The following is a 27,086-nucleotide window of genomic DNA, read 5'->3' on the forward strand; positions in this document are numbered from 1 at the left end:
TTTAGTCAGAGCTCCAGATATCCACAGCTCAAGTGGTATTATAGCAACAAGATAAAAAAAAATGCGCTCCATAAAGTTGGCTTTTATTGAAAAGATGAATGACAATAGTTGTTAAACAAAAGTACCAAGAAGAATCAGTAAATGTTGTTTTTAGTCCACATGCCAAACATGTGTGGCGAAAAACTGACTTCCTGAACACGCTCTCCCGAAAAGAACAATGACAATAGAAGCATCATGCCATTGTAAGCATTTCTTGAGCACAAAGCTGGTTATGAGAAGACCGAATGATCTAAATGTATGAGAGTCCTGGAGAAAAGCTGTAGCACTCAACAATAATGTGAATGTTCAATTTCAATCAAAAGAAGTCCAAGTGTTGTAAAGCTGCAACACTTGCATTGAAAGTTTCAATGTAAAACGCTGTTTGTGGTGAAACATTGTGATAACCTTCAAGCAAAAGCACAAGGATGAATAACAGAGGTTAAATGAACACCAGGAAAATATATTTTAACGAAAGATAATGTTTGAAACTTGGGATTTTATCTGCCATTTGTTAAACAACAGAAATATGGGAAACTATAACCAAGTCATTAACATCTTCAACGTTCTAATGAATTTAGATTTAATAAATTTAACGTCAAGTTTTTGCATTTGGGACTTTTCCTCACCCCTGCTTTCAGTTTAAATTTTTACTGAAATTATTTGTAAACATTTTCTTTACAAACATATTTAGCTTAGCAGAAGAAAACGCAATAACCCTCGTAGCTTTAGATTAGAATCAAAACATTTACAAGTGTTTAGAATGAACAGCTTTAGCTTACATGGCTAACCGCTTCACCTCGCTATATTAACACAAAACTAAGCGTTCAGCAGACTTGAAGTGCTCCTTACTTTTCACTACCTATTTAAAAATATATAACGATGAGTGTTAAAGTACCTCAAAGAAACGAAGGTCTATATTTTGAGCGTTAACTCCAATGTTTACTTCATGCTTTGAAACTTTCCGGTATGCAATGTTTGGGTCCTGGTTATGGTCCCATGTTAGCTGTCTGTTATTATGCCTGTCATAATAAAAATATTGTTTTTAAAATTAGAAAAAAAATATTTACATATTATATATGATTGTGTTGTATATTTCACTATAAATTCATATAAATGAGTAAAACAAAAATAAAAACATTCATGTTTGTGGATGCAATGACCAGAATTGAAACGGCAGTAGCTTCACCACACAGCTGTCATAGCGTACTTTGCCCGTCTTCAGATGTTCCCTCTACAGGAGCAAATTACAGTAGAAGGTAAATTTTATATCGAATTTCGTATAAAGAGTTGTGACCCTGTACATTGTAGTTTATGTTAGAAGCCCTCTAATTAAGAAGGGTTGTCTAACCTTTCAAATTTTGGTGTAGTTCTTTTTAAAACGCTCCAAACATGCAGAGTTCAGTCACTGTCCAGTTGATTTAACCTGAACAGGCTTGTGGATTCTAAATATTTATACAGAACTTTTTATCACTGCAACCTCTGGTTATTTCGTTCAAAAATACCGTAAACTCTATCATGTGCAACAAGATACATTCATACGCTCTTTTGTAGCTTTTAGTGCAAGACGGTTGTAAGATCAAATGCATGAGGTCACATGCACATGCCATGAGAGGAGTCAGAAAAAATTATTTATTGTCAACTGATGTCATCGCAATTAGGACTGTATGATAATTGCATAATTACTCTTATTATAATAAAGAACTACTTGGACAGCAATAAATATTAGTTGTGTACATCAGTTGCTCTCATGCCATGTAGGCAATTATTTGCTGCTGTTTTTAATGGGCATTAGGATTTTATGGGAAAGTCATTAAAAAGTGCATCGGCATAAAATAAATTCTTATACATCACCTGAAAGCAGATCCAAGTTATTAAATAAAATTATTTCATTGGAAAAGAAATATAGGTCTTTCTACTGTCTGGATAACTTACTCATTGTATGGGGTCTATATTTGTAATAAACCAAAAATAAAGAAACAAACAAACACAAAAAAAGGTATCTGTTTACAGTTATGTATTGGATTTATTCCTGATATTGTGTGTCACTGATCACAATATTTAACAAAACTTGCATCTGTACAGGATTCTTTTATGTTGACCTGTCCTAAACTGCAGCCTTTAATTTATTCTTCATTATTTGAAGTTTTCCAGTGTCTTTGAACTTTTACTAATTTGGAATCCACTACTCCCTGATTCCCTGGGCTTCCAATTTCTCCTATCCACTCTTCAAAACAGGAAAGGCAAAAGAACATGTCATTGAAGTAATTTAGATGTCACTTTGTCTTCATTAATTAGAGCATGACTGCTCATATATTGCCTATATCTACATCAGGAGTGATAATAAAAAGCTGATAATAAATAAAGCCAAAAATAATAAAGACGTGGAAAAGTGGCAGACAAGGATGGCCTGGCACCGAGCTTATTTGTCCTCCACATATTTATGAACAGTATGGTAAGAAAGGTATGTAAATTAATTAAACCTAACATTAAAGCTCTCTTATGCAGAACTGCAACAAAGAGTGGCATTTTATGCTCATCAAGTCTCCAAAACAGCCATTAGATCCATCTAATGGCTAGATGTCAATTGCTTTCCAGAAAGCACTACAAGAAAAAGTTGTTGTTGTTGTTGTTGTTCTACCATTACAAATGTAAATTTTGTGAGAAATGTAATCTAATTGTGAGCATTGGTCAAATGGGGTTAGAATTTAACTTTCAAGCATTTCAAACATTCAAGGTGAGCAGCTCTTGGCCACCTTTAAACATAGCAGAGGATGTGTGATCATGTTAGATCTGCAATCCATGTTGCAGTGCATGATTTAGAAAAATTGTGTAGAGGAACGGTCAAAGATCCCGCTCTTTTTATGATACAAATCTAAAAGGTATCTTCCTAGAAAAATTACTTTCATGAAACATTAGCATTAGTGCTAATGTATCTTCCATGAAGATCGTTTATTGTTGAAAAAAACATTTAATATTATTATTTTTTTATATATTAAACACTGAATAAATATGCTCCAATTCAAAGCTGTGTTGTGTAGCCAGATCTGGAACAAAGATTGCAAACAGGGGCTTAACTTGTGCCGTGAGAGCCCGACATGACTCATGCGCCTGCAGCCAGACCCGACTAGTGTCATGGCACGTGTTGTACAGACCAGGTGTGGCCCAAAGGTCAACATTGGTTTCACTTGAAGCCAGAAGAGGAAAAGAGTTTTTGTGGATCAAACATTCTTTGCTGTCTGGGTTTACAGCTTATCAAAACATATCCACATCCTAAATACTTATTTTGTTATGAATAAAAAATTATCTGAAATGTCAACCTGCAGCGTGGGTGGATATTTAGTCTTTGCTTTTTGATTATTTTTATACCAGCTGGAACAAGTTTTTGACCTATACAGGCAAAATCAAAGCAGCTTTTGAAATAATATATACATAAAAAAAAATTGAACACAGATGCTGGTGCACACAGTATTATCAGTTATGTCTGTGCATGGATATTATGGCTGATTCATGGCTGGGAAAGTCCGCCTTCACACTAGTGATTCAGGCTCAATCTGAAAGTATTCACCAAAAGAAAAACAAAAAAACCCCCATGCAGGGCAATCGAGACTGGTTATCATGCACATATTACTGGTGGGATTCCTTTAGAGGCACAGGGAATTTCTCATTATACAGTCAGATTTTATCTTGCAAAGGATTTTAAGTGAAATTACTCAATTTGAGTAAGCATGAGAGAGTTGTACAGAGTGCTGTCGTTCTTCATAAGGTCAGACTATATGGCTCTCATCATAATCACGGTTTTCATTGAGGGAGTTCTAAGTTTACTTCCTGCGGAGGGAAGACAATGCGCTGTGAGATGTGGGAGACAGAATCAAACCATCCTACAGCCAGCGGCCAAGCTTTCCAAGTCTCCCACTGCCTATAGGAAGAGATTTAAGGAGATTAACACGCCGGCATTAGCTCCAATACAAGCAGGGGATTGAATTAATTACAGACTTTGCTTGGGCTGTGGTGCATTCACGGGACATAGCATCAAAATGCCCTCCCCGCCCCCACCTCCAATACCTCCGGTAAGGCTGGGATATGTCCAACTCAGCTCTGTGATGAATGCTCTATTTTTACCTTCTTCCTTGTTTCAGTCAAGCTCATGCTAATGTGGGAGATAAATGGGGCGAGTTTTGTGGCCCCGGAGAAACTAGTTTACATATTTTGCCTGAGATGCTCCCACTGCATTTTAGTCTAATGGTGTTTTTTATGTTGCCCAAGCAATCAATAATCTCCAGTGTGATGAACATGTGATCAGATCTTTGAAATATAACTGATGTAATGTTGCTTCTGTTCTTCAGATCATGAGCGACAGGGCTTTTGATGTTGTTGTGGTCGGCTCCTGCATGACTGACTTGGTCAGGTGAGTCCATTTACATACTTACTTTTCTGTTGCCTGATATCACTTTAAAAAGCATAATTTTTTTATTGACAAATCTCAAATACGGTATAAAATCTCAGAAAACTCAATAACTTCCTCTGGTTGGCCCAGGAGGAAACAGGCCAGATTCTATTTACCATATAAGGAAATGAATTTGAAAAATGTAAAACTGAGCTCTCAGCATTTTCATCTGGATCCTGTGTGATGCTTCTCGGTTTGTGAATAAAATCTGACTATGCAATTTATCATCATGTTTGGGATTCTTTTATGCCAGTAAAGTTGAGAAGAAATCCTCACATGCAATGTTATATCAACAGCATAATCTCAAACTGAAAAAAATTCAAAAATCCAAATTAAATTGAGTACATTTTATTCAGTGGCAACAAAAAATCATATATATATATATTTATAGGAATGAGCAATCCATGACTTCCTGTTCTGCTGGGGTGTAAAAATTACATGACACAAATGAATAATATTAGTATTTTATTTGCAATCAGATTTCAAGTGTGTACTGTCAACTTCTGCGTTGTGCGATTATTAATTATACAAATAATAATATAGGCCCAGTTATGCGTGCATTATTGAAAGACTTTTTGCTCTAAATGTGTTGTCACTTTGTTGAGGGCTTCCCCTTTAGCACATTTTGGTATACCTCTGCCTTATTCCAAATTTTATTAATGTAATTTCCAAACTGAAAATTATACTCGCACTCAATATGACAGTGTCGAAAACATTTTTGAGTCCTTTGCGAATTTTATTAAAAATGGGAAGTCAAGAAATCACATTTATATAAATATCTGGCTTTGCTGGTCCACCATTGGCAGTGGTTACAGCCTCACGTCTTTTTAATATGATACCACAACCTTAACTCACCTGTCTTTAGGCAGTTTGGCTCAATCTTTGCAATTCTTCTCAATCTCCACCTGGTTGGATGGGAGACGTCTGATGAGTCATATCAACTCTGGACTCTAGCTTGGCCATTGCAGAACATTCACAGAGTGGTGCTGGCCATGTGCTCTGGGTTGTGGTGAGCAGGACAATGACCCAGACTAAGGTCAAGAATGCTCTGGACTTGTCTGACAGTTCCTGCTACTGCACAACATTCCCATAGCATGAACCTGCCACCACCAGCTGTGCCTGATTTCCTCCAAACTGGACTACTGGTGACAATACTTTTTGGTATTGTCACCAGAGAGTTCAGTCTTTGTCTCATCAGACCAGAGAATTTTGTTTCTCATGAGCTGCCTTATCAGAAGCAGCTTTCATCTGGCCAATTCTACCTTAAAGGCCTGATCAGAAGATTGTTGCAGGGATGGCTGTGCTTCTGGAAGTTTACCCTCTATCCACAGAGGAATACTGGATCTATGACCATTGGGTCTTTGGTCATCTCTCCAACTAAGGTCCTTCTCCTCAAATCACTCAGTTTAGATGGCCGACCAGCTCCTGGATGAGTCCTAGTGGTTCCAAACTTCTTACATCAATGACTGATGGAGGCCAGTGTACTCAGTGGGACTTCCAAAGCAGCAGAAATATTTCAGTATCCTTCCCCAATATCAGTATCCTTCAAGACAACCCTGCTTTGGAGGTCTCCAAACAATTCCTTTGATTTCATATTTGATGTCTGCGCTCTGACATCAATCAATCAATCAAATGTTATTTGTATAGCACATTTCAGCAGCAAGGCATTTCAAAGTGCTTTACATAATTAAAATAAAAACAGCATGTGACATTGAATAAACAGTGAGAAAGAGAAAGACATTTTGAAAAGGATTAAAACAACATTTGACAGAGAAATAAAAAGAAGTTAATAACTAGATGAAAAGTAAAGATAAAAACATTAAAAACATCAAAACCCGCAATTTAGCCATACGCGACTCTAAACAGGTGGGTTTTTAGTTGAGATTTAAAGGCACCCAGTGTTTCAGCTGTTTTACAGTTTTCTGGAAGTTTGTTCCAAATTTGACATGGCCTGAAGACAGGCGTGTGCCTTTCGAAATCAAGTTCATTCAACTGAATTTACCACAGGTGGATCCCATTATGAGCTGTGAACAACTTAGTGTTTGTGAATTCTTACATAAATGTGATTTTTTTTTCTGTTTTATTTTTAACATTTGACTAACACTCGATTGTCACAATGGGATACTTGTGTGTAGAATTTTGAGGAAAGAAATTGATGTAATACAATTTAGAGTACGATTTTAACATGAGCCGGACATTGCCGGATGCACAGTCTTTTCCGTCTGTCAAAGTGGGACTTTCTTGTATTGTCTTAATGTGGATCTTTAGGCCCTTTCTTGTTGCAACATATTGTTGAAGTTTGACCTGGATTGTTACTGGGGTGTAGATGATATGTCCTGCGGTTTGTGTCCCAGTAAAATGGGCCTGTTATTGTTTTCAAAGTTAGCTGGAGACAAGATTTTCAAGCAATTAATGGTGTGGATGTTGCTGGCCTGTAGCATTAGTTCTGGATTGTAAATGTGTTCTTTGAAAGAAGGACTCCGAAGCTATAAGTTTGCTACTAGCATTGGGAACGGAAATAGAGCTGCAGATCTCTAATTTTTATTAACACCCACCACAACCCCCTTTTTCCCTACAGGGATTATATTTTGACATGCACGCCTGTGGAAAATATGGCATGGAGACCGAAAGGGGTTTTCCATCACAGTTTGTTAAAGTGGACTCTGTCGGAGAAATAGAGGAAGTGGTCTAAAGTTAGACTGCTTTGCTGTTTTTCTGTGTTTTTCCTAAAGATGTTACAGAAAACCTGAGCAGCTTGACAGTGTATGTGTGACAATCTTTAGAGCAAGCTTACTCGAAATCTTAAAGGTTTTTTTCTAAATTGCGATCTCTCCCACATCTAAAGCAAATTCGCTGATCTAAGATGATGTGGATGTTAGCTGTAAATCAGCTTGCAAAGATTTAAAGAGTGCAGATAGTCTTGTATAACTGCTGCTATTGAAAATGTCAGCGTTGCATCATCCTGATATGTGGTGAGATTTGTTGAGCCAAGTCGGATCCATTCCCACAACTGGTTAGTCATCGCCTGCACCACAGTGTGTTAGTTAAAAACAAATTCTCAGCCTCTTTGTGAGCAATGACACCTAAAGCAGCTTTAATGTCAGAGCTGAAGCCAACCGAACGTGGAAGAGTTTTGATTTATTTTTTAAAGGTGTTTATGTCATGTTTTAGTGAGTTCCTTAGTCATGAAAAACACATGCCCTCTCCTACTGAGGGGAGACGCTTTAATTTTGGCTCTCATTAGAAACTCAACCAGCGACTTTCTGCTTTGAAGGGCAGGAGTTGTCAATTAGAGCCTTAATAAGCTTACGGAAAACGGTCTGGTTCTGGGCGGGAAAGGCGGGGGGATTTTTGGATGGAGGTCAGAATCCGGATAGTGGAGTACAATTTCAGCTCTTCAAAGTGATGCATCTGGCTTTGAAGGTGGAAATCCAGTCAGGGTTTTTGGCACTCTGTTAGTCAAATACGGCCCACAGTCTTAATTATCTCTTTTCTCCTTTAGATGCTCAGCTGTTTCTCACTCTGTCTTTTTCCAGTTGTAACTTCTTCAAACCCTCGAGCAGCCAGGAGTTATTTCTACCCTCCGCAGCACACTGAAAGGAGGCGCAGGTCTGCTTCTCATACTTTTAAAGCTTCGTCAAAGAAATAACAGCGCCCCCTGCTGCTATAGCTTTCTGACCATTTAGAATAAACTTTTCCTTGAAATTGGGAGCAATAAAACAGGTGTTCTCATAAAATAATGACAATGTTATTACTACTTACATAAATTAACAATTGTAAAATAAATTTAAAAAAATTTGTATATAGTTTGTAGAATGCAGCATCGCAAAACGTTAACGCTGGAGGGAAGGATTAGTTTTTATGTATTGGAATGATTGCGGTATTGCCCACCTTTCTGGTAGATACCTTAATTTGGCACTCTATTTTTCTCTTTTACTTTCTCAGAAAAGGTTTTCATATAACGTCAACTAGATAACTAGATTTTGATCAAACCTGTTTCATTTCCAGGTCTTAGAAAGTTATTTTCCCATTTTCAAAATTCCCATTAATTCATACTTTTTACTATTTTATTATTATTGTTTTTGTTAATAAGACAGGATATTTAATAACTAGATCAGTTAATTTGAATATAATCAGTATATCAATCAAAAACAAAAAGATGATGTTTTAGTAGAAAGATGTTTATACTTAAATAATTATTTATGCCACACATTTATAGGCTCTATAAACTGGTACAACTGGTCAAATTAAGTATTTTGTTCTTTCTGTTGATTTACTGTAAGGAATAACTACATTTGTTGGTTTCACTTTATAATAGGATTACGCCTTAGAAATCATTCATTGATAATAAACAATTTATAGATTATTAATAAGCACATAATTATAAAGTTTCAAGAATTAAGATGTTTTCTGGAGAGTGGTAGGAAGTCACTTATTAGCAAGGTGTTGGTTGCTTTTACACCTTCTCTCTCCCTTTACGTATTACAGCAACGTATTGCTGTATGACTTATAATTACTGATTTATGAACAGTCATTTTTTATTTAAAAGGTAGTTTATTAAATGTTTATTAATCAGTTATAAAAATCTTTATGTAAATAATCTCATGTATTTATGATAGAGTAAGATGTTTTAGAGGTCTGCCCGGAAATCCTTATTATTGTCTATAATTGATAGAATTAAATAAATTAAAGCAGTAATGCATCCATGGCTGTTCCAGACAATGAGAATACTGATAAGTGGCTTGTTATATGGCACTATAGGCTGCCTCTGGTCACTAACTGCATAATGGCAGCTTGCACGTGGCTCAGATAAATGGTGTGAACAGAGAATTAAACGCCCACATATGTGCCTATTGTTAGCAAAGCAGTTCACCAGTTGTCAATGTAAGGTGGCTTGAGCCCGTCCCCCTTTTCACCTTTTTCTGATTTCCTGGAACCTTAGCAACAGGATTCTTTTATGGACAAGGACGATTACACAACAAGGATCTAAACAGCCTCCTGGACTCAGAAAAATCACTTCTGTGACTCATAATTTGATCTAAAGGTCATTGCACTTGAATTAAATTAGTTATTATGCAATAATGTAGTATGCATCCTGTTCTAAAAAACTTCTTCTCAGGTAAAAACCTTGATGTCCGTCTGGGTCTTATTTTTAAAGTTTCCGGTCCACATTAGAGCCTCTGAAAGAAAGTTCAGATTGTGGAAAAAATCTTTTGGGTTTCTTTTTGTCCTCGTTTACTTCCCTGTGATTCTTGCCAGCAGCTGAGGCGCAGACACAGGAGAGGGAAATGAGAGTCAGCCTCAAAGCAAACAATCCGCGTCATAGAACACCTGCTTTGGCCTCTTGGTTCCGTGGGAGAAAACACACTGAGGTCGCACTTTAGCACATAACTGTGCTGTTTGCCCGATGCACTCACCACAAACAACAATAGCCGAGTGTGTTTCTGCATTTTATGAGATGTGGGTGGTTTGAGTCAAGAATTTGGAAATCTGTTTGTCTTTACTGACACTTATATGTCTTCAGGTGGAAACAAGCCAAAGGTTTATTCATTATTATAAAGCTCGAATGTCAGTCCTTTTAAGAGCTATAAATGTATATAATAGTGCTGGGAAAACCTCATAAAAATTCAAATAGCCATGGAAAAAAATGTGAAGGCCTGATTTTTATTTTTAACCTCATAATACTCAGTTTATCATTGCTTCAATTCAGACTTTTCAAGATTTTTCTAAAACTTGTAAGGCATTACTGACCTTCATTTAGAAGTAGCGATACAGATAGAAACACTGAGTGCTATTAATTACTTCACTTAAATAATGTTCACTTCCTTCATGCCAACATCCCATCAAGAAAAAAACATCATGTTTTATTTAGTTGTTTCATTTTATCTTTATTCTTTTGTAATTTTCTGGAAAACCAATAGAAACTTTTTGATTTGATTCTCAGAAATATATTGGATGAGATATAGCTTGAAGAAGAAGAAAAATCCCTCCAACTAGCACTTTTTTTATATTTTGTTGAATTACAGCTTTGGAAGAAATAAAGCAATTTTTTTTGTTTTGTTTTGTTTTGTTTTGTTTTGTCCAAAAAAGTATGCTATGTTGTTACTCTAAAATATGTCTTAAAAATGAAAAACAGAAGAGTAATTCATCTTTTATTTCACCTAGATACACTTAACTCAGTGTATCTTAGCCTATCTTGTATTAGCTTAGCATAGCTTAACTTCGTTCAGCTTATTTTAGCAAAGTTTGTTCTGGCTGTGATTAGCTTAGCTGATCACAGCTAGTTGTGATCAACTAGCTTAATGTAGCTTAGCCTTGCTTTTTTGTTGTTTTATGTCACTGAGTTTAGCCTTGTTTACCTTTAACTAGTTTTCTTTGTTTAGCCTATTAGCTTTTTTATTTTAGCTAGTTTGGCATAGTTCAGTTTAGACTAAATGACTTTTTCCCTTGAAGAAACCAAACATAGAAGTCACAGGTTATTGATCTGGACCATTGTAGAATGACTATGATTCACATATTTTTTAAAGAGTTTTCCTGCTTAATTTAGTTTCTGTTCCAACAACTAAGCTATCTAATTGCTAACCATAGATCTTCACCCAGATATATAAAAAAAACTTTTTTCCCCTCTACATACACGTATACATGGTTGCTATTCTGTTTTAGAGATATGAAGAGTGTATTTTAGTCAGATATTGCAAAAATATGTTTCCAAGACTTAAGACGTTTGCTTGGGTTGGATTTTTGTGTCTTGTTTGGTCCATTCTTTATTATATTCAGTCCCCTTTTGAGAAAGTTTTATATAAAAGACTATTCAAAATAGTGTGATCTGGCAAGACAAAACTTCCCGAGGAAAATAAATATAAAAAAAGTTACAAAAAAGTAAAATTATTTGTAGCATTCAAATTATACAAAGGTAACAATGCGTTCAAAGGACAAATGTGCTTTGAACACCTACCTTTACAATCTTTGTTCTTTTTTTCCTAGCAGATGAATTTCTGCCTCACTAGCCTAATATTCTGTTATCTTGAGATTTGTTTTCTTTTCCCTGTGTTTTAATACTCAGATGCAAAAACACCAGGATTAAAAAAAGGAGGGGGGGGGAAAGCTGCTCAATTACTGGAAATCCTGTGTTTGAGTAAACTTACAGTAACAGCGCACCTGTCACAAATATGCTCACACACACGCTTAGAGAAATGAATCAGTGCTTTCAAAAACAAGTTTATGATACCAGTTTGCTACCCACAATCCTAGTGGCATCAAGCCAGTAGTGCCCAGGGCCAGACCACAAAGCCCTCAAATGTAGCCATAAGGCTCTATGTTATCTCACCCCTTCGTTACTCACCACCTATTCTGAATCTTTCAGAGGATTCAGGGGATATACATCTCCTTCCATATGCACCTGTGCAAGGTTGAACTTTACCAACCAATGAGTCAGGCATCAGGCAAGTTGAGACATCTTTGTTATTTGCTTGTTGCATCATTTTCCAATTTTGAAATGGTTGCACTGGATTATTCAGGTTTAAGTAGAATGGTGCTTTTTTGAGCGATGAAGCAATTTCCAAATCCACATGCTTACATTTTTTCCCCTGTAGTTTAGCCTGCCCATTGCATTCCTGTGCTATTCTGCTCGATTCTAATGTTGTTTACAGCACAGTCTGGGCTTTCTCCCATTCACTAGAATTCCCTCCATTTAGATTCTCTACCAGGCCAATCAGCGAACAGAAGAAGATGGGCACAATGACAATGATTTTCTGTGCTGTTTTAGATTTGTAGTTTGCCTGTGTAGTTTTAGCAATGGTAGCATAGAATGTGAACAAAGCCTTTCAGTCTGTGTTGGCCAAATATTGAATTCACAGTAACAGCCATCTGGTTCTGCTCAGCACTTCACTCTTTGCGGTGGGAGATGGTTGTTTACAGTGTAGGCAGTTTCATGTTTTATAACGTTGAACTGGTGATTACATACATCAAATACAAACGTTAGCGATTGAGTACATTTAAAACTACAACAGTCCACGCCTTCAAGAAGCAATTGTTTCTTGACAGCCAAGAGCCCAGACCCTCTGTCCGAAATAAAGTGTTGGACAAGAGGCTGGTTTTTACCAGGATACATGTGGTTGTGTCATGTCCCATTTTTTCATCCATTAAAACATTCTTTACATTGTGTTGAATCTTGACTTGCAAGACCTTCAATCAATCAACAGATTCTACTGGAAATGTTTCTTACACATTTTTGTGATAATTGAATGCTGGAATGTTTTTTTGTTGTTGTTTTTTTTCACCCCAGCCAGGCACCAAGGCTACCGAAAGCAGGAGAAACAATCCATGGTCACAAGTTCTTCATTGGCTTTGGAGGGAAAGGAGCCAACCAGTGCATTCAGGCAGCTAGACTGGGGGTGAAAACTGCCATGATCTGCAAGGTATGGAAGGGACATGAAGTTTTCAGCCAAAGCCAGGTGCTGGTAATTTGGTTGAGTATGGGTTGAAGTTTGAATTTCTTGGGCATAATTCATCATCTCAATTGAAAGATAAGTATTTTTACTCGTCCAGTTTTGTCTCACTCACAGCAAATACCCAACCATCAGATACCATGGTCCGCCAACTTAACAACTCCAACAAATCTTTTAGCTTTGTTCCCACTTCACTATATCAACTGTCCATGTCTCATTTTTTCATGATCAATACCATAGCGCATGCATTTGCCCACCCACGCCTGCGCGCCTTCAAACAAGCGTATTCCCAAACCATACAACCTCGAGTCTCCAATCAGCAAGCTCAGCGCGGCCTTTCAACCTGCGCACTAAAGCGCCAAAGCCCCACCTCAGTCAGAACAAAGAGGCCCAATCGATATCAAACTAGTGCGGGAGGAGCTCTCCGGGCATGGGGAGAACCCAAAAATAGACACCCAGGCTTGTCAAAAAAACATCCAAGACGAAAGGCCGCTCTTCAAAGAGAACGGGGCCAAGCAGCCAATACCATTCCAACCCACTATCACAGGCAGCTAGATATGCTCGGATTGAAGCACGTTTTTTTAGAAAGCGTGGGTTCGAATTGGAAGCCTCAGGGCAAGGTGGGGACCCCTTTCACAACCCGAAGTAGCTACAGATGTGGACATCCCAAAGCGGATAAAGGAAAGAGGGGAAGGAGGGAATGGAAACGATAGCGAGGTGGGCATGAAGAGGCGTTAAGGCGGGGTTATCGTGTCTTCAAGGCTTGGCGCAGCTGGTCGTGTGTTTGCGGGTGTGTGCTTGTCTTGGCTTTTGTTTGTTCGTTTTTGCACAATTTCGGCAACGGCACCATGCCAGTATGCTGGCAGGGCGCACCAAAATCCAGCCCAACAGAGATTTGAGTATTTCACTTTTCAAAAGTTGCCGCTAACCAAGTCTGACCCTACTTGACACTCTCTTTGTTGGAATCGTTTTGCTCTCAATCTCCTCTAGGTTGGGAAAGACTTCTTTGGAGACAATTATATCCAGAATTTCAAGGACAATGATGTACACACAGGTAATATTTTTGCAGTATTTTTCTCCACACTCAAGCAAATTTGGTTGCCATTGTCATAGTGCACTACATAAGTCTCCCATTCAGATCCACATATTTCTGGCATTTTGGATTAATCATTTTGTTACATCAGCACCTTTAGCTCTATTGCTTTAGCTAAAAAATTTAAACAATTTCTAACTAAGCTGCTTTTCAAATATTGTCCAAAACCCCTTGTAAATGTTTCCAGCCAAATGCACACAAAGCAAGTGGTAGGTACTGCAATTCTGGCATTGTCTTCCATAAGTGTATAAAAAACATCTAGCACTGGAACAGATTTGCTTTGCCGCAAAGACAAACATTAAATGCGTTTAAACATAGGCACTTTTTTTCTTCTTTTCTGTCTTAGACTTTGTTTGGCAGACTTCAGATGCAGCCACAGGAGCTGCTTCAATCACCGTCAACGATGCAGGTAAATGGTTGTGCCGCTAACCTGTACTGCCCTGCTGAGATCCAAAAAGCTCTTTGAGATGGAGAAATGATTTCATGCATGCACAGCCAAGAATACCTGTAGGCTATCAGCACTCTTTTTTTTCTTCTATAACACACGCATACACACAATACACCGGTGTATATCTCTACATTTAAATAGTTCCAGGAGATTTACTGTCAGTTACTGAACAAAAGAGCTTATCTTTGGATCTCAGTCTTCAATCTTTATCGCCTTTTTTGTAAATGGGAGTTGAACTAAAGCAGAATCAGTTAAATATTGTTTTTTTTTTCTATCCTTAACCCATAGAAATACTGAATTGTGTTTTAACATGTCTCAGAAGGGTCCTGCAAATTAAAAGGTGCTTAAACACAGTTGCCTAAAATTATTTGTGCTCATTGTCATATTTACATCTCAGCATGATTCAATTTTGAAATAAATAGATGAATTTCTATTTTATATGTTGGGCTTTGCTATCATGGTTGTGGGTTTTCTTTAAAGGAACCATTGGTGATGGATCTTTGAAACCAATTAGAAATTGCTCATTGCTCAAGATTGAAAAGGAAAAGAATGTCAAGCACTCAAAAAAGCAAAAAAAACACCAAAAAGAAAGATTTTTATTGGCTACAATTAGATAAGATGAGCATTTTAATTTACATCTGTATTCATGGCCATTGACATGAGGGATGATTAACATTAATTACTTCATTTCTCCACTTATTAATGGGTGAAATATATTAAACAGAATATTTTGACTTTAGTGTTGATGCATAAGGAGCATGACTAGAGTGAGTTTGACAAAGGCCAAGTTGTGGTGGCAGAGCATCTTAAAAAAAGAACTATGGTGAACCAGTGATGGGATCATGGATGGGCCAGTGCCCATTGATGCTGGCTTGTGTGATCCAATCCAAAAGATGAGCTGCTGTAGCTCAAGCTGCTGAGGATGTTAAAGTTTCTTACTGGCCACTGATGATTATGATCTCTTATGTGGATGGATTGGGCAGGTTCATGTGGATCTCTTAAGTGAGCAACGATTGGCACTACTAATGAAAAGGTGAGTTAGTGAAAGCAGGATGTTGGTTTGGGAAATGATTTGAAAACCTTGCAATTCATGTTGATGTGAAAGTGACACGTAACGCTTCCCTAAGCACTGCTGAAGTTCATGTTAACACTTTAACAGGAACTGCATACCCTCTGGCTTCTCTCGGTAGCATAGTGCATCCTGCTACAAAATAAAAAGTAATAAAAAATTGTTTGAGTGGCACAAAAAATGTTTTGAGATGTTTACCTGGCTTCCAAATGATGCAGAGCTCCATCAATTTGAACATTTATGGAATGTTTTGGACAAACAATGGACTCACCAATTTACAAGACCTACAGGATTGGCTGCTAACATTCTGGTTCCAGATACCACGTCACACCTTCAGGAGTCCAGCGGAGTCCATGACTTCACAGGTCTGGGCTTTAGCAAAAGATGAACCAACAAACTATCTGGCTGGTGCTCATGGTGTAATGCCTGGGTGGTGACAGAATACTGTCAAAACTAGGCTTTTATTGAGGTGGCTAAATTTGGCTAGCAGCACCTAGCTTATATTTTCTCTCTGAAATGCAACAAAAACACTAAGAGTGTGCTTATTTTTTTTATTCCATTTTGGAATAAGCGTTGTTGTGTAAATGACAATGTCTTAGAACCTGGCATATCTCCGGATACCTAAAATCTAAAGATGGTGTAATTCCTTTTTACCATGCATGTATGTATGGGTTTGAGAGTTTGCATTCAGTTTAAAATATGTCTGCTGCTATCCTTACACATGTTTTTGCATTTCCATGGGAAGGTGAAAATGCCATTGTAATTGTGGCCGGTGCCAACATGCGTTTGGGCGAAGAGGAGCTGCAGAAAGCTCTTACTGCAATCAGAAAAGCTAAAGTCTTGGTGTGTCAGCTGGAGATCAGTTCGCAGACTTCCCTCCGGGCTCTGCAAATGGCTCATGACAATAAAGGTCAGTGTAACTACTATCACATGCACAGATGATGCTTTTGCTAATAAAAATGTGCTTTTAAGTAACGAAACTGAAACTGCATGATATAACCACCAGATTTGATCAACTAGTCAGATCTTTACTGTATATTGTGTGATGTTGGCTGGGAGTGAGTGAGGACAAAGCTTTGGGTCATCAAGGATTCATGTTGGGACAGTGAAAAGAAATGTGTCCAGAACTCTTAGCCAAAAGGTCTGAAGGCACTTGCAATATAATCCACTTGTCTAGAAGGCCATCTGGGTTTTCAGATGTGTGTGTAAACACTACTTTTGTCCAAATCTTCAGTGACGACCCGACTGAGCCATCTTCTCTGGCCCAAGAACAATTTTTTGAATTACGAAGAACCAAACTTGGACAAAAGGGTATAATGTTGAGCTTTCTATTTCCCAGTCTGTCCTTTGAGAAGATGTCATATTCATAAAGAGCTTCTTGCTGGTGGCCTGAAAACCCTTTCCACCTTTGTAGAGCCAACATTTTGTTTGGTCTTCGCAGATCTTTAATCTTAGTGACAGTGGTGGAGTCGTTGGGATGAAAAAAATGGATCCTAAGGACTTTAGTATTCATTACACCAAAGTTAGAGATACCTGGTTTATCTCATTGTATGTTAGAGGCAGAGTACTTGTTTATTTGTACTTGTTTGTTTGTAGGAAATCAAACTTAAGTCATTTAGACCTGGTCAGGCTCCATTGCAATGTAGCAAAAAAACTGGTGGAAAACGAGATTTGTATACTTGACATTTTCTATTTGAGTGACTTTGAACAGAATGAAAGTAACATGTAAAACTAAGAGTCATCCCAGAGTTACAGCTTTCTAATGTTATTTCACCGTAATAATTTATACCAAACGTAAAAGAAAGCAGCAAATAACACTGTCCGTAAGTCCACTTCTGGATGAGGATTCTTGACCGTCTTCACCTGAGAAGCTTCATTTTTCGTCCCCACCCTCTGTCTTGTCAAACTCAACCCTCCACTTTTCTTTTGTCACAAGGTTACTGAGTTAATAATCTATTATTAGCAGCCTTCCGCGTCACAGAAACGTCTCGGGAGACTGTCACCCCTGTCATCAGAGACTGTCGTCCATAATCGCTCGCTGCAGGCTGCCAGTAGCAAAGAGTCGCAGCCGTAACCGTGTTGCAGATGGGATACCCAGATGGCCTCTCCGAGCACCCCCCCCCCCCCCCCCCCCCCTCCGCTCCATGTCAGCTTGGCATGAAGCACCAGAAGAGATGCAAGGCGAGCGCAGACGTTTGGCAAAGATGCCACCTCGACGTTGCTGCACCAGAGCGTTGCGTAAATGGAGTTCTCTGGAGGGAACGGGTGTTAATGGGTTTAATAACGCGGGGGTGAAGCGACGCTCAATTTACGCAAATGTCACCAGCGAGCAACACTCACTGCGGATGCCAGTTCCTAGAAAGTCTGGATAACCTGTGAAGAAAAAAAAGTTTGATTTATGCCATTATTTGAAAGGAAAATATGCAGAATTATTGCCACCAACCATTTAGTATAGAGAAGTTAATGGAAAAAACTCAGTTCTGCTTGTTCTTCTTCCGTTTTCACTCCTTTTTGTCTCTTCCACTTCCTTAACAAGATGCTGCTATTATATTTCTCACCAGATGCAATTAGAGCCTCTTTAAGCCCTTTCACATACTCACTGATGACTCATCCCTTTTCTGTGTGTATGCGTGTTCCTGTGTGTCTCACTGCTTTCTCGCTGGCCTTGTTTTCCATCCACCTTTCGTCCTAAACCAACCACGTCAACAATTTTTCTTTTTTCTTTTTTTTTTTTCTTTTTTGTGCTCCCTTAAAACTCCTCTGGCAGCTCTCTCAGCTCATGTGCAACCAGACTTTGAACCAGCCAACACTAAAAAGCCCAGAGTCATGAAACACAAACACACATGTGCCCCGCTGCCAGACGTGACTCAGTACCCACACATCCCAGAATTGCCACATCTGTCCCAGCAGCTGTGAGAGTCCGTGCGCTTGTGCTGGTTTGTGTGGTTTTATTAACACCTGGCTAGAAAACAAAGCAGTCTGAGACAGACAGACACGTCAGTCTGTGCAACGTGAAGACACTCCATGCATAAGTGCATGAGGAACTACATTCAAGCTGCTCTCGTGGGAATATTGATCAGATTCCTTCCGTGGATGTTTTGCATATGTTCATCTTATGCATGCTCAACACCTGCACAATAAAGTGACTCACCCTTGTGCATAACAGCTGTTTTGTCTGCAGGAACAAAACATAATCTGATTATTGATGATAGCTTTGAGTAACACAAGAACGTCAGGGTGTATCTTAACAACAGCGAGGTCAATTCAGACAGAGTATTAAAAGTGCACACCAAAATACAATGTTCTCAGAAGAAATTAAAGATAGATAACCCTAATAATAGTAAGCAATTTACTTATTCTAGTTTGTACTGTAGGAATCTTACAAAGAAAATAATTTATTGCCTTTTAATAAAACAACTCATTTAATACTTTCCCACCAAATTAATATGCAGATGTTTAAAATAATGTTTCATACTCTCTTGTAATCTATTAAAGAAGTTGTTCTCCAGAAGTTCTGAAGTTCTCTTAATAATTTCCTATGGACTTTGGTTGCTGTATCACAAAGTTTTTGGCACCAAAAATATTTAAATAGCCTACCTAGAAAAATGTATTTATATTATATTTACGCCCTTTGTCAAATGGAATGTAGTGGGTCTCAAATGTGTGAGCTGAATGACAAGTTTGCTGTCTGATCACCTGCAAATGCCTTGGAGGTGGGAGGGGCTCAAGGCAGCACTCACTGCTCACTGTAGCTGCGGTACTATTGGGGCTTTATGTGCTGTTGCCAAAGTCTCCAATAATAGAAAAAAGTTACTTGATTTGTCTCTGTTTCTTTTATTATTTTTTTTTAAAAATTGCTAGAAGGGTCTCAAAAGATGGTAAATATAGCCACAAAGTTACTAAGTTGGCAACAATGCTGATGCTTAGACCTGCATGATAAGCAATTTCCAGTTTGCCAACATATATAGCAAGATGGGAAACAGTATGATTGCAGCTTTACACCATTATAAAGTTGGGGCTAAAGTTATTACCAAAACAAATGTTTTAATCTTTAATGTAAAGGCCTGTTGTCTTCATCAAAACTGCAGAATCCATGTTAATTTAACATCATAATGCAACTGAATAGCAACGTTAAGAAGGATAGACAGAGTAATGAACTGACCATTTCTAACAGCATTTGCTTCGGCAGACAGATTCACAAAGATCTTTTTGTTTTACATACTCAGAGGAATCACTTTCTCTGTGTTTCTTGTGTGCTTGTCTTGAAAACTAGTCAGTCCGAAGTTGAGATAGGAAGACTGAAAAGAGTTGGGTCTCCTTAGATCATGAGTGCAAATACAGTAGAAGTATTTCATGTCCGCTGAAACAGACATTATTTCCACTTTTACTCTCCAGCAGCCGAGCATCCACCTCAAAGTGCCAGGTGGCCAAAGCCCTGTGCAAACCCACGCATCTGCTCTCTTCTGGGCCCACGCAAACACGCATGCACACACACTTCTGCACAACAGACTTTGATGTCACCAGCGTTGATATGTATATTTCCCTCCAACTCTCAGACTCGCGCAAGGCTTTATTTTGTACACAGAGATATCGGAATTAATCGCCTCGTCAGGCTGGGCTTATCCTCGCACATACACAGAAATCGTGGTATTAGACGCATTAATGCTCTCATGAATATGCATTAGACAGTGATTTGCAACACATACAGAGGATTACTTGTGACACACAAATTCACTCTCATATACATGCGGAGAGGGTCACAACTCGCGTAACACCCACACACAAGCATACACACGCATATACACATGGTCATATGCACACCTCATGTTGAAGTTTGTCTCCTCACGCAAACCTGCTAAATGTTGCTAGATGCGAGATCTTTTCACCGTTTATTCTCTTTTTCTCACAGAGTGCTAATTTAATTGTTTAAAGGGTTTCTTTTTATAGCAGCTCTTCCACTTGAGCTTTGCTTTCCAGAGCAATCCCCAGCGGTCGCCTGCAAGCCTTTGTTCCAAGTGAAGGTTTAATTAAGATGTCTTGGCAGCGAGACTCAGAAAAGGAGAAGACAAAAGATCTCACCAAGTGAAACTGTTAAAATCCTTTCAAAAACAAGCTGACAGCTGTATAACCGGCTGGATTATTTTGAACATTTGCATTTTTCGAGCTCTGCTCAAGCTATCAGTTCTGACGTTTGATGCAGTAATCAATGAAACGGACCGTTTTTGTTTCTTATTGCAGTAAGGACGATCTTCAACCCAGCGCCAGCCATTCCTGACTTGGATTTCGGTTTCTACAGGGTCTCTGATGTGTTTTGCTGTAATGAGTCCGAGGTGAAGAATCACAAATAACACTCATGGATCATGCTACTGTTTACTTCCATGCACCATCACTCCATCTTTCTCAGACATGCATGCACAAAAATCTGAAATTGTCATGCACAGCAATTCTGTTTAACTCTGCCTGGTCACCCCTTTGAACAATGGCAACACATAAACCGGCTGGGTGAACCCCAGGGATGGCTGTGTGTGAAAATCACAATAAATCAGCAAATTCAGAAGCACTCAGACCATATTTAGAATCAAGGACCATGTTAAAATCACTTTAATCCCCTTTTTTACTCATTCAGGATCGGTGACATGGGGCACTCTCGGTGGAGTCCAAACATAAACTTTGTGACAGCTCTTACTTTGGCAACAATGGAAAACAAATTTGAAAAAGTCTGTAAATTGGGCAGAAAATTAAATTAGGACAGCTGATTCTGAATTATTTCTGGCTGGAAAATGGTGGGTTTTAAATGTCCACCTGATTGATGCACAAAAAAGCTCCAGCGCACAGTTATAATTTAAGAAATTAAACTCTTAAAAATGATCCTTTTTTTCATTTATATTGCTTGAAATATTGCCTCTTACATTCCAAACAACATATATTTGAAGATCCCCAAATGGCAACATCAGACGTAAACTGAGATGTGAGTTGAAAATGAACCTCTGAACACAGATGCATATGTGCTTCCTGCTTCATGAACTCCTGTCAGCCCATCTATAAATCATCTATTGAGCCAAATAAACTCACAGCTTTCAGAAAGACAACAAGCACGTCTCCAGAAAACGTACGCCAAGACGCCCTGAACGCTAACTGTCAGGCGATAACAGACGAGCTGCAGGGGGCAGGGACTGATGGGAATGGTAGTAAAAACAACAGGGCAGATGTGCTCTTTGGCGGAGTTAGTCACCCCCCTCTGGGGATGAGGTGGATGTCAGTTTAACTGGGTTTCTTTATTTGATGTGGTGATGCGGGGCGTCGAGGTGCTGTCGCCAGGTGTGGGAACATGAAAGGGAGAGTTGACGAAAACGAAACATGTCTCCTCTTCCCCCCCCCCCTCCGATTGTCAGGTCATGGAGGTACTGTCATATTATTTACTGTGCGGGGGGAAGAGGTTGAAAGAGCACTAAAACATTCCACCCGGGAGTAGGTGTTTGTCATGCAGTCAGATGATTTCAGATCATTTTTGATCTAGCTAGACAAGCTGCAATATATTCCAAGATAAAGATTTGATGCTTTACATAGAATTCCAAAGATTTATTGTTTTTTAGTATAAAGTTAAATGGATAATTTCATAATTTGTTTTGTCTTTTATTGAATATGAGCCACATTTGTTATGTATGTATACACTTCACTCTCAAAATATTCAATCCAATGATATTCTAGATCTCAGACTAATTTTCTGACCCAAACAAAGCAGCTATTTTGGCTAATGAAGATTTTTAAAAGTTGTCTGATTCCAGAAATACTGCGAATGTTGCTGAGATTTAAGCTGGATATTATTTCTCACATCCATGACCGCCATTTGCATTTCACCTGGATCAAGACCTAAAAGCTCAGTCATCGAGCCTTCCAGATATTTTCCATCCAAGCTGACTATTTTGCAGAGGAATGGGGAAAAATATCAATTAGATTTGATGCAAAGAGAGTGGAAGAGATTTTAACACAAATGGCCATCACATGCAGTCTGAGAAAAAGTTCTGAGGTTCTTGTGGCATTTTCATTCCTCTTCACAACTACTTTATGTTTGTTCATCAAATTATGTAGAGCTAGTTGAGGTTTATGGCTGTGATGTATCAAATTGTGAAAATGAGCAAGGAATATGAATATCTTCTCAAGGCACTAGATTCAGTTTCGTTCTCGTGCGCTACTGTTTCTGGTCTTTACAAACTGATATGTCACCAGGCGCTCTAAATTATGGAGCTTGTCCCTTGAAAGGTCTGAGTTTCCTTTTAGATCTATTAGCTTCAGAAGGATAATTTAATTAGGAAGTGATTTTAAAAATTGCCCTCATGAAATGTATTAAAGTGTACAACCTTTTCATGAAGGCACACTGATTTAAATCCCAACTAAATAGTCATTTTAGCATTTTTCTTTTACATTTGCAGTTTTTTAAGTGATTAAAAAACAAACAAAAAAATAATGGTATAAAAACCTGTAACAACAGCCTTGTTTTGTTTTTTTAATGCATAAACATGTACCTTCCTTTAAATACACCCACACTGTTAGCAGATTTTTAGTGCATATGCTTTAAAGAGAACAGGTCCTCTTGTGTTTGTGTGTGCACGCAAACACATGCACTAACACAAACACACACACGCACACACACACACCGGTATGCCTGAACAGTGAGAGAGCTGTAATTCTGCTCATATTTCTGAACACAGAGGGAGGTAGATTGATTCCCTGCCCTGGTGTGAAGCCGATGACTAACAAAACGGTTCTTTTTCTCCTTTGGCATTCGAGTTGGCTGCGGGCTCTGAAAGCACCGGTTTATTTTTGAGCTGTCCCAGATCACCGCTTACTCTGACTCTCTGACAGATCTCAGTTTGGGTGAATCTAAGCGGGCAGATCCCCACGTGTGTCAGCCGCTGGTTGACCCTCCCGTCCGGACGCCGTAGCCGACACGCACCGTGCACAGACAGGCGCGTCTCACGGCGACGTGCCCCCTGCTCGGGGTACCGAGGAGAGAAAGAAAGGCTTTGGGATGACAAAGTGCAAGGCGCCCTTTGATCCTCAGCCAACATACCATGCTGACGGGTTTAATAGTCAGGGAAACCACCTTTGATCTCTACCTGAGGACCATCAGGTCTGACACAGATTCTCTCGCACACGCTTTAATACATAATAGTAAAGTGGTCACAAGCAGCACTTCACCAATCTTCACCTGCAACTCAGTGTCAAATTTATGCTGAATATTGATTTATAACATATTTTACTAGCTTAGCGATACGAAGTCTCTATCTTTGCTTTTAAAATTAAGATTGCTCAATAGCGCCTTTAAAAATATGAAAAATGTGCATTTGCTTCCAGCCTCCACTGAGCTAATTCTTTGTAAAGCCACTGCAGCTTCATTTTTCTCTGTGAAATAGTTTAAGTTCAGTCAGACTGGGTCCAATTTTCATTCGTCGAACCGCACTGTGCATTCTGTTTCTTCCACTTCACAGATATAATGTACTTTTTGTTGGTTTATTCCAGTAAATCACATTCAGATTTGTGGTTGAACTGTGGCAAAAATGAGAAAAGTGAATTCTGTGTTTGTCCTTCAGTGTAGCTTCAAAGAACCAAAACTGTCTGTAATTGCATTCCTCTGGCATCTTTTGATCTTTTTTTTTAAACCCAAAGAAGTTTTATCTTGATTCATAGTGTCGAAGTGATACAACTACAACTAAATTATGATTTAGCTTTCTTCTGTTTGATATCCAGTACCGTGGTAGAAATAATGAGTAATTATGTTGCAGTGCTGCTCCACTCACCAGGGAAATAATAGCAAACACATGCTGAACTCAGCATACGAGACTGTGCATGTCATTTAGCATCTATTTTTTTTTTTGCAAGACAGTATTAATCTGCTCACACAAACACCAGTTTGTTGGGGAAACATAACAAACAGGAGCTCTGTCTGTGCAGAAATCAATACTAAAGATGGCTGCCGTGGTTCCAGCCTTCTTTGATTCCCATCAGGTCCTGCTTTATCACTGTTTTATCATTCTGGAGCTGGGTGACATCACAGGATCTTCTTCCCTGGGAGAATTTGAGGCACGCAGACTGTTGTCCAGCTCTGAAAGCCTTCCACAGAGGGTTTTATGGGTCTTTCTGACCACGACCACTGTGTAATTAAAAGGCTGACTCATAACAGTGAGCTGCTACTAATTAGAGACATGTTGACATAAATTACTGTAATATATTTTACTGTGTTTATTAAATGACAAAAGGCAGAAAACAAAGCTTTGTTAACTTGCACACTAAACACCACGCGCTGCTGCCTTGCTGTTTTATCTAGGGGAATTTCCCTAACCAAGGGTTTTACTCGTCCTCCCAGTATCCCCCACCAGTATGGGTTTTTTCTGACCTTTCATTTTAATTCCTAACGTGTGACTAACTTCTCTCCTTGACCTAAAAGCTGTCCAATTTCTCCCGGTTGCGTCCTTGCAGGCAGAGCTGCTGACCGGCTACTCGGTGAATAATGTGGAGGATGCTCATCAGGCCGCTCAGGAGCTCCTGAGGCGAGGCTGCACGGCAGTCATCATCACTTTGGGACCCCAAGGCTGTGTGGTGCTTAAGGCACAGGATAAAACTTCGACACATGTGCCATCTACTGCGGTCAAAGCAGTGGACACAACAGTAAGGAAAAGACACATATGACTTGTCATGTGAATGGATTTATACCTCTTGAAGTTTTTTTTTCTTTTAAGTCATAATCTCATGGATATTTTATCGTTTTGCCACTTTGAAGGAAACTATAAATCGATAAATACAGTTTTTTGGTTTATATTTGTTTCTTATTGTTCTCTAAAGATAAAATAAGATTATTAATCTTTAGAGAACAACTATTATTTACGCTCTTCTTGATAATCATAACTTCAAATGGGACATTTTCACTGCATTTCTTAAAATAACTTATTTAATTATTCAAAACTACAAACTAAGCCTTTTACAGTCAGTTTCAAAAAATGTGATCAGAAAAAAGAATCATATTAACGTTGAATAAATATTGAAGAGAACCTTTCCGAGTCAAACATCTCATATAATAAACGTGATCCGAACACAACAGCTTCGCTGTTCAAATGGTTTTATAGGAAAATTATAGAAGTATTATTCAGAAATAGGACAAAATTAACCCTTTGACACAGCTCCTCTGTTTCTATTGGGGCCGTTTTAAGGTGTTATATTCAGTCTGTAGAAATATCAGATTCCTGTATCAGTTGATAGATCAGTTTTAAAAGAATGTAGTCGTATTTAGTTTATTCTTTTAGTTTACATAACTGGCCTAGTCAGAATGGGGTCTATAGTATTCACTGTTCATGCCACTGAGTTGGAAATAAGAAGTTCAAAACTTTTTGCTCGGTGGAGAGAAACAGTATGAATCTGTAAATGATGGACCATCATACAAACCCAGTTGTCCAAGATGAAATGAGAAAATCTCCACCTCTACATTTCCCTATGAGGTAAGGACTGCCATCTGAGCGGACAGCTCTGATGTCTCCTGTCAATCAGCTGCAGCAGCTCGTTGAGGTCTGGCAGGCCTCTTTAATTGCAAGCTTGTTCATGTAGAGTTGTGCAGGTGTATAGTTTAGAAATGCAAATTACAAAGTGAGTCTACTAAGTGTTTTGCCCACTAAAAAAGCTGTCTTTTGTAGTGTCAAATAAACAACCTGAAAAAAGTTTCTCCTTTGAGGTTAAGATCTTGTGGATCATCCATAATTGATTTTTCTTTGGGTTCCCAACTTCAAAGTTTGATGTGTTTTGTTGAGATTTTATGTGATTGACCAACACAAAATTATGTCAAAAATTATACATGACTTTGAAGATTTTTTATCCATTAAAAATCTGAAAAGATTTTCATCCCCCCTCAAAAAGTACTTTTTAGAAATGAATGCAACATGTTTTTCTCATGTGGAGACTGATTTTTTTTTTTCTTTGCAAGACAGCTCAACTTTGTCAGATAAGATAAGACACTGTCTTTGAACATCTATTTCAAACTTTTGCCACATATTCTCAATTGGATTTATGTCTCGACTTTGACTGGGCCGCTCTGGCTGGATGCTTGGGGTTGTCCTCAAATCTTTGTAGCCACAAACTTCACATTTCTCAGTTGCTCCATCCATCTTCCAATCAGCTCTGTTCATGGTCTCAGAACCTGCTGAAGAAAAGCATCTTCCCTGCATTATGCTGCCAACACCATATGTTGCATCACGGACTGCAATATTATAACCTAATCCTAACAATTAAAGGCAATTGTTTGCAATGAATTTTATTTAAGAAGACCAAATTATGAGGGGCTGAATGTAAGAAATTTGGGTAACACTTTATTTGAAGGGGGGTTAATAAGGCTGACATGACACTTTCATAAACATGACATAACGCCTGTCATGAACATGAATAAGCCTTCGTGAATATTTATGACTGTTGTCATAAAGCGTCATTCGGTAAATTATGACACTTTTAATACAAAGTTGACATTATTCAAAATGTCTTTGTTATGACAACTTGACATTAACCAA

General features: G+C 38.5%; 2 protein-coding genes across 2 annotated transcripts in view; one reads left to right on the forward strand and one right to left on the reverse strand.

Annotated features, from left to right (window-relative positions):
- Positions 1-1,043, reverse strand: part of babam2 (BRISC and BRCA1 A complex member 2) — a 79,652-nt gene extending 78,609 nt beyond the window's left edge. Inside the window, exon 1 of the mRNA XM_007575406.2 lies at positions 935-1,043. The gene's annotated coding sequence lies outside the window, so the exon portion shown is untranslated. The remainder of the gene's footprint in view (positions 1-934) is intronic.
- Positions 1,044-1,209: 166 nt separating this feature from the next.
- Positions 1,210-27,086, forward strand: part of rbks (ribokinase) — a 35,426-nt gene continuing 9,549 nt past the window's right edge. The window contains exons 1-8 of the mRNA XM_007575425.2: positions 1,210-1,295; positions 4,383-4,444; positions 12,768-12,900; positions 13,921-13,984; positions 14,370-14,432; positions 16,286-16,450; positions 20,779-20,870; positions 25,018-25,206. Of these exons, the coding sequence (XP_007575487.1) occupies positions 4,386-4,444; positions 12,768-12,900; positions 13,921-13,984; positions 14,370-14,432; positions 16,286-16,450; positions 20,779-20,870; positions 25,018-25,206 (765 nt within the window). The 5' untranslated portion in view covers positions 1,210-1,295; positions 4,383-4,385. The remainder of the gene's footprint in view (positions 1,296-4,382; positions 4,445-12,767; positions 12,901-13,920; positions 13,985-14,369; positions 14,433-16,285; positions 16,451-20,778; positions 20,871-25,017; positions 25,207-27,086) is intronic.

This window comes from Poecilia formosa, unplaced genomic scaffold, assembly GCF_000485575.1.
Source record: "Poecilia formosa unplaced genomic scaffold, Poecilia_formosa-5.1.2 Scaffold8, whole genome shotgun sequence".
NCBI lineage: Eukaryota > Metazoa > Chordata > Actinopteri > Cyprinodontiformes > Poeciliidae > Poecilia > Poecilia formosa.